We start from the raw sequence: 8479 nt of genomic DNA, 5'->3' as shown, positions 1-8479 counted from the left end.
CATAATTATATAAATTTTACAGGAACTTTAAAGTTTGTGACGTATGCCGGCCCCAATGTCAACTATATGGGGATGGAGGGCACATAAATAACCAGATTCTTTAAGTAATCTTTTGACACGCACTCTTATAAAATATACTTACATTATATATATATATATATATATATATATATATATATATATATATATAAAATCCTGAAAAAAAATTTGAAATTTAAATTTTTATTAAGAAAAAAAAAATTAAAAATACATTATAAAACTATATTTTACTAGAGTTGTACATAAACGCGGGATGGAGGGAGTATCCTGTTGTCAGAAGAGATTCCAGATGTGAAGCCTTCAGTTGACCAAAACGAACCTCGCTTGAAAAAGAGAAAAAAAAATAACAATTGTACTTGTAATACCTGTATAATTTCTTTGAATTGAAAGACGAGGTGTGTTGATTTTTCTAGCAAATACCCTCAGATCCAAGAATGGTTGATGCAATTGTATCCACGGCAATTGAAAAGCTTAGTGATTTTCTTACCCAAGAAATCAACATCAGGATAGGAGTAAAAGATGGTGTGCACTGGCTAAAAGATGAATTAGTCTACCTCCAATCTTCCGCAAGATATGCAGAATCAAGGCAACACGAGGAACTGATCCGCATCTGGATAAATAACGTCAATGAAGTTGCGCAGGAGGCTGTGATCATCCTGGAGAGGTTTAGCGACCACCAAAAGAAGCATTCAGCTCCTAGGCAAGGTGTTCTGGATTGTCTGCGGAGCTCTATTTGCATATGCACGAAAGAAGTAGAGCTTTATGATATCGGCAAGGAGATCGAGTCGGTCAAGGGAAGAGTGAATGAGATCAAGAACAGGCGAGCAGAGTATGGTATTGGGAATATCTTAGACACTGCGAATGTGCAACAAAGAAAGAGAGCTTTGCTGAGAGCAACTGCTGTTGAAAACAAGGTTGATGTGGTTGGTTTTGAGGATGATGTTCGGATTTTGTTGGCTGAACTTACTGAGGATCCTGCGCTGAAGTATGTTTCCATTCATGGAATGGGGGGTTTGGGCAAGACCACACTTGCCGGTAAATTGTATCACAGTAGTGAGTTGAGCCATCTTAAGAGTCGTGCTTGGGTTTGTGTTTCGGAGGATTATAAAACTGAAGATGTTCTGAGGAAGATAATAAAGTCTTTCATGAAGCAGAAACTGGACGGTGAATTGGCTTATTTGGATAAAATGGATGAAGCAGACTTGTTGCAGCACCTGCTAAATTTGCTGCAAGAGAGAGATGGGTTTTTGGCCGTGATTGATGATATATGGGATATCAAAGTCTGGAAAAAGATTAAAAGTGCGTTTCCGGACAAAAGGGACGGCAGTGGTGTTATTATAACCACGCGATATAAGAAAGTTGCTGAGAGAGTAGATGACAGATGTGTTGTCCACAAACTCCGTTTTCTGAATGAAGAAGAGAGCTGGCAGTTGTTATGCAAGACGGCGAAACAAACACCAAATCTGGACAAATTAGGAAGGGAAATGGTGAGTAGATGTCGAGGTTTACCACTGGCAATCGTGGCACTTGGTGGGCTGTTATTCCACAAGAAGAGCTACCAGGATTGGTCAAAGGTGAAGAATGATCTTTGGAGACAGTTGAAGGGCGAGTCAGCGGAGATTGATGAGATACTAAGCTTGAGCTACAATGAGTTGTCTCCACAGATGAGAGATTGTTTTTTGTACCTTGCAAGGTTCCCAGAAGACTATACTTTTGGTGTTGAAAAGTTAAAACTGTTATGGATTGCAGAGGAATTCATAACTGACAAAGGAGATGGGCTGGTGATGGAGGATGTGGCTGAGGAATATGTGAATGAATTAATTAATCGCAATATGATTCTCATAGCAACATTTAAATTTGATGGACAAGTTGCCAAGTGCCAGGTACATGATGTTGTACGTGATCTTGCTATACAAAAGGCCTCTGCGGACAAGTTTTTGGGAGTTTTTGACTCTAGTAAAAAGCATCCAAATCCCATTCGTGGACACAGAAGGCAGGCAATTTACAATGGAACCGGTGATTATTTAGAACTACCCGGGTCTTGTTCTGATGATCTAAAGGTTTGTTCACTATCAGTAATGAACGAAAGTGAAGAACTTACAATAGAAGAAGTGAAGTTGATTTACACCAGATTTGAGAATCTCATTGTGCTTGACTTGGCCGGTGTAGAACATTCAGAAAGGATTCCAGAAAATATAGGGGATTTAGAGCATCTCCAAGAGCCTCTTCATTTAGGCTCCTAACTTGAGATTTGAGGAGGGAGAAGAAAATTGCTGCTCCAAGAGACTCTTAAGTGGCTCTTAAATCACTAAGAGCCTCTTGTTTCTCTCTCCTCTCTCCTCAAAGTTAAGAGCTACTACATTGCTCCTAACTTATTTTTTCACGATAAAAAAATCCTTCCATCCAATTCACCTCTATCTTTCCATCTCTTTTGTTATAGTGGAGCCCAATATATGAATAAAATATGAAATAGAGAAGGGATGTAGAGTGTATTGTTGGAGTTTACACTCTTAACTTTATCCTAAATTGCTAAGAGCCACATTTTTTATATTATATTTAGGAGCCAACAAGGAGGCTCTTGGAGATGCTCTTAGTTCGCCTAATGTTCTTGGGCTTGATGGGCGGTGGGTTCTACCACGAAGAACCTGTAGCAATTCCAGCAAGTATAAAAAAGCTGAAAAAGCTACAAACTTTGTGGGGTGCAGACTTTTCTAGGTACAAATTTCCTAGAGAAATTTGTGAGCTAGAAGATTTGAGACATATAAGATTTCATAAAGGGGGTTTCAAGATTCAAAGCAACCAAACAAAGCTCCAGACTGTAGATACTATAAAATATTCGGATTGGATCCAGATTGATACCGTCAATTTGTTGGACCTCCGTGCTCTGTCTATAACATCAGTAGAAGGGGAAGAAGTATCGGAAGAAGGAACTGCTTACAGTTGGGAGTCCATAGCCAAGTTAACAAGTCTAGAAACTTTCAATTTCTACTTTTCTCACTATTTAATGATTCCATCAATTAGACCGCTGTCATATTGCGAAAATCTACAGAGTGTCTGCTTGTCAGGTCCAATAAAAGATCCATCAGAGTTGAGATTTTTACCGGAGTCTGTCACAAATTTATCATTATCAAAGACCAAGTTCACACAAGACCCGATGCCCACTTTGGCAAGTTTGTCAAATATTACCGCCCTTGACTTAGGCGAGGGGACGTACACAGGGGAGAAAATGGTCTGCAGTGATAATACATTTCCATGTCTTCAATTTTTGAAACTAGTAGGGCATCCTAATCTGAAAGAGTGGCATGTCGAAGATGGAGCTATGCCTTCTCTCAGAGGTCTTTATATAGATGATTGTGATAATATGATGATTCCCGAACGACTAAATTGTGTTCCTCCTACACCCGATTTCACTGAGCTGATCTACGAAAAGAAGAAAAGAGAGATTGTGGCTCAACATGCTCGAGAGCTGCTCGAGGGATATTTGATGCGTTCTCCCACCGGAGAAGTCATTTACTCGATACAATGATCTATTAGACCGTGTTTTCGAGTTAGTCTTGCGATGACAGAGAAGCATTAGTAAACATTATATGTTTTGTGTTCTAAAAATTCACTTATATTTCATAAGAGGCTAAATGCCCTTTTTAACTCTCAATATTTGGGAGTGTGTACTTATAGATAATGAGTGACAAGCGAGATGCTCTCAGCATTGATACTTTAATCTAATTTGTTTACTTTCTCTCTCTTTTTGCATTGATACTTTAATCTAACTTGCTTACTTTCGCTATTTTTTTTTTTTATATAGTAGTATCATCAACTCGCTACAGAGAATCAAGATGATAAATAATAGAGCTAATTGCATTTCGTTGGCCATACTTACGTCTGTTTAATAAAAAAGTGGCCACATTTCTCATTTTACATATCGATGACTATTCTTTCATTTCAAACGATATTTTAGTGGTTGGACGTTAAAATGACTAACGGATTTAAAGATAGTACATACCAAACTGTAATAAATAAATATTCTTGAGGAAAATATTGGTATTTCCTCATTTACACTGTATTATACTAAATGCATATACCTCTTACAAATACTGATTCAATGATAATCAGGATTTGAGGAAGTTGATCAGGACCTGGCTTAATGACGTTATCAGTATTCTACATGCACTTGTCAGGATCTGGAAAATGATCAGGACTCGCTGATTCATCATTATCTGAAGTTGATCGATAATTGAAGATGTCAGGATTGGAAAATGATCTAAAGTTTATTCACTATCATATTAGACCACTTTCATATTGCGAAAATCTCCAGAGTCTCTGCTTGGCAGGTCTGATAAAAGATCCACAGAGTTGAGATTTTTACCGGAGTCTGTCACAAATTTATCACTATCAGAGACCAAGCTCACACAAGACCCGATGCCCACTTTGGCAAGTTTGTCAAATCTTACTGCCCTTGACTTAGGCGAGGGGATGTACACAGGGGAGAAAATGGTCTGCAGTAATAATACGTTTCCATGTCTTCAGTTTTTGAAACTAATAGGGCATCCTGATATGAAAGAGTGGCACGTTGAGGACGAAGCAATGTCTTGTCTCAAAGGTATTTATATAGATGATTGTGATAATTTGATGATTCCCGAACGACTAAATTGTGTTCCTCCTACACCCGATTTTACTAAGCTGATCTCTATAAAGGAAAAAAAAGGAAAAAGAGCTTCTAGGGCGAAAGATTCAGGCACAGGCTCAAGTTATGCGGGCTGTTTATTTGTTCCAGGCTGCTTCGTAGAGATTCTTGCAATGACAGACGAGCATTAGTAAAGATGTATGTCTTTATATATATGAAGTAAATAATCGATCATATGATAAATTATTGGTTTGCAATACATGTAAAATGTCAGCTACTTTGGAACAAATCTCATAATCAAACATCGTTATAACAAACAGAACACTAGGAAATATGAATAAATTATTTTCTGAGTTCGAAACAGGAACCGATCATTACTGTAGTTGAATTCTTCGATTTCTCTATTACAGTTTGTTGATTCTGGTTCAAATTGTTCAGCTAGTATTGGTACGTTACAATTACTTTGATTTCGATTTCTTCACTAAGCTCTAATTTTAGTGTTACTTCCAAGAGTAAAACATTTACTCTCCAATTTAAAACGACCAAACAATGGTCTGGAACTGCTCTATTTCTCCTTCATCATTGCTTCAACTGCGCTCATACGTTAAAACCCAACTGAGAAAGTTACGAATCTAATTAACATTTGCGTTGTGCGATGCAGATATGGCCACTCATATGCCAACTTTCAGCTCCGTTAGGAGGTGCGTAAGGGCATGATGGAGCGTATTCTCCCTTAAACTGTAGATTCCATGCTGAATTTGGGTCGTCTGATGAAAACATGGTCCAAGAAGCAAGAGCATTTTCATATCTACTATGGGTGATTCGTTTAAATTCCTTCACATTCTCGTTCTTTTTAATGTCGTCCTTGTCGATTTCCACGCTAAAAATATCTCCATAAGCCCTGCCTGACTGCTCCACCAGAGGCAAAGAGATGGGATCAACAGATACACCAGCAAGGTCTGCTGTAACAACTATAGTCCTTCCATCTGGACTGAAGAATGGATGGTTTACATGCCCCGAGAGATCATCTCCACTTCCGAAAACTCTTACAATCACGTCCGGATGCTTTGGGCTCACAAGGTATAGTGCAAAAAATCCTGCATCAAGATCATTGTCCTTTCGGGGTGCACCCGTGGGCTTGTCACGACTGGAGGAAAATAGGATCCACTCTCCACTCGGAGACCATTGGCAGTGTGTGTCGACCCAATCTCCTTCGGTGAGCCTTGTTATCCTGCCTTCGCCAAAATCACCTTCTTCTGCATCCTCCATTATGTATAAATTCTTGAATCCGTCCTTGACCTTAGCTTCAGGGTCCTCGGGGTGATCTCTTGTAGATCGAAAAACTAATTTTGTACCTGAAACCATTTACAATCCGTCCATCCACATAAATACTGTGCATTTATTTCATATATCAAGATGGACGCAAGCAAAATCCAATAATATAGTTAAGGAAACGGAAAGAACAAGTAGAGTGGTACCCTCAGGATTAGTAGAAGGGAAGGCATTATTGAAACCATCTGTGAGCTGTTGAACATGTTGTCTTCCTTCCGAAGCATTTGGGATTAGAGCTATATCCACTGGTTTGTCAGCTGCAAAAGACGGCCCCATACACACGTACAGGATATCCTTACCTGGATTTTGGTTCCATACGGGGGAGAAGATCCTGTTGGGGCCTTCCGTCTATGTTAACATACAGATAGATTGATCTTAAAACTAAATCAATGTCAAGTATAACTACTTATGATCATACTATATATGTGGACTTCTATGAGTTATACCTCGAAAACCATCTTCAAGCCTGTGCTATCAGCTATCCAGACAGACTTGAACTCATTGTCAACAAATGCAACCTTCTTGCCATCACTAGAAAACGTTGGAAATGCTCCAGACAACCTAAACAGTCCTATATCTGGAACCGGAGACTTGATCTTACAGAACTGTCTTTCTATATTTTCTCCAACCTATTAGCAAGATCAAAGTAAATTATATTCTTATACCATATTACAAGTGGCTTGTAAAATTAAGTAACTTGAAAGTGAAATCAGTTACCTTAATAAGGTCAGTGTTGACACGATGATATCCAATGCGCTTCGTGTTGGTCCCAACATCCATTATCACAAAGGGGTTGAAATGGTCAGCCAGAGGTTTTGTTACTTGAGTGACATTCATGATCGGTTTCTTAATAACTGAATCAAACACTACAATGTGACGATAGTGTTCTTTCTTGCGGCCGATACCAAAATCTGCTAATTTACGAATAGTGGCCACTGCCACAGTGGTGGCATCAATGGCTACAGGGGTCACGGCATTTGATTTATCTGGGGTTATACGAGTGGGTTCTGAAACGAAAGTGTCAGTGAATTCAACACGGAAAACTGCCCAAAATTTATCAACCTTGCGGTGGAAAAATAAGACACCTTCACTTCCCCAAGTCGGCCAGCCGCCATTCTCCACAACCAATCTGCGGTTGAATGGCTTCTCTACATTCATCACAAAAATTGAGGTTTGCAAATCTTGGATTTCTCCAGCCCAACCGGCCTTCCTCTGATACGATGCCACTGCTATCCTCTTTCCAGACGGCGACACTGACGGGCTTAGATCAGCTTGCACTGCAGATTAATGAGTTAAAACAGATTTAAACCTTTACCCATTCGGATAATTTCTTTTTTATGACAAAAATACCTTAATCAACTACTTCTATCACATAACTGATAATTTGGAACCTGGATAACACTTTTTTTTGAGAAGTACTTGTTTGATTCTCACTGAATATGACCAAAGCAACAATCGAACTATGTACATGTAACACTAGACCTATAGCACAAACTGAAAATAATGGAAGAGAATTAGTATACATAATTAGTTTATTCTTACATGATGGAGTGAGGCGGTCGGTTTTCCCGGTCTTGAGATTAGTTTTGTAAACAGCAGTCCAGGGCTGACGGCGTCTGGGAGCTGGTTCCTTCGTGGAGATATAGACAAGAGTATCTTGTTTAACTCCGGCAATGCAAGGGCTATCCTCCATGCGCACACCATCAGATCGAGGATAAACATCCTCGACACTGAAAACTTTGGTAGAGACTGTATCAGTATGAGATGACGATTTTGTCTGAATAGCAATTTGCAGTGTTTCCAGGTCGTCTCGTTCAGACACGAAAACCATTCCTGAAACATTGCCGCTCTCAACATCAGCATCCTTGATTCCTTCGGGAATCAATTCAGGACGGTTGATAATAAATTTCAGAGCTGCGGGTGGAATGTAATGGCCGTCGTAGTTGTAGGATTTTCCATCTGTCATTTTAAGTTCCTCGCTTGGTGACTTGGGCCGCAATGGACAGGAGTAGATGTCCAGAGCCACGGGTGGGCGATAGGTTGTGAAGAACGCGATGCTACCTCTCTTCTCTCCCATTTTTTTTCTGTTAATTTTTAGCTTCGACTAAGACTAATTCTCAAGTGTTCAGCTGCACTGAAATTAACTATGAAATCGAACTTATGATCAGTTCTAGTAAGAAAACCCGAAGTTAAAGTTAAATTTAGGCAAGTCAGTTATAATAGTTTGTCAATGTCAACAATGCCATTCCATTGATGAAATCGTGTGAATTATAGGCCTAACAACCAACAATTTGGATTTATACAGGATATTCAGAAGAAGCTTCCTTCTTTTAGTTTTGTTAGGCTTTCAATCTTTATATTAATTTTCATTTAGCACAAACGACTAGCTGCACGTAGCCTGGAAGTTGACTCAGCATAATTAGAAACTAAATTTTGCAAAACGTCGTCACCCAACATAACAGATAACAGGCTATTCTTAAAGCTTCT

At 39.1% G+C, this 8479-nt stretch overlaps 3 protein-coding genes across 3 annotated transcripts; 2 read left to right on the top strand and 1 right to left on the bottom strand.

Moving 5' to 3' along the window:
• Window positions 1-473: 473 nt before the first annotated feature.
• Window positions 474-2282, top strand: LOC135150458 (putative disease resistance RPP13-like protein 3). Its single transcript, XM_064086769.1, has one exon. The coding sequence runs from the start codon at window positions 474-476 to the stop codon at window positions 2280-2282; it is 1809 nt and encodes a 602-aa protein (XP_063942839.1).
• Window positions 2283-2656: 374 nt separating this feature from the next.
• LOC108223348 (probable disease resistance protein RF9) lies at window positions 2657-4851 on the top strand. The gene is made up of 2 exons (XM_017397552.2): window positions 2657-3544; window positions 4324-4851. Exons 1-2 carry the CDS (start codon window positions 2657-2659, stop codon window positions 4849-4851), a joined length of 1416 nt encoding a protein of 471 aa, XP_017253041.2.
• A 187-nt stretch (window positions 4852-5038) lies between these two features.
• Window positions 5039-8226, bottom strand: LOC108195918 (uncharacterized). The gene is made up of 5 exons (XM_017362938.2): window positions 7535-8226; window positions 6710-7269; window positions 6439-6621; window positions 6139-6340; window positions 5039-6015 (listed from the first exon to the last, which is right to left on the bottom strand). Exons 1-5 carry the CDS (start codon window positions 8067-8069, stop codon window positions 5297-5299), a joined length of 2199 nt encoding a protein of 732 aa, XP_017218427.1. The 5' UTR covers window positions 8070-8226; the 3' UTR covers window positions 5039-5296.
• Between the last annotated feature and the right edge of the window lie 253 nt (window positions 8227-8479).

Source organism: Daucus carota, chromosome 1 (genome assembly GCF_001625215.2).
Source record: "Daucus carota subsp. sativus chromosome 1, DH1 v3.0, whole genome shotgun sequence".
NCBI lineage: Eukaryota > Viridiplantae > Streptophyta > Magnoliopsida > Apiales > Apiaceae > Daucus > Daucus carota.
Note: the sequence above shows the minus strand (reverse complement) of the source record. Positions and strands in the feature narration are given on the sequence as shown.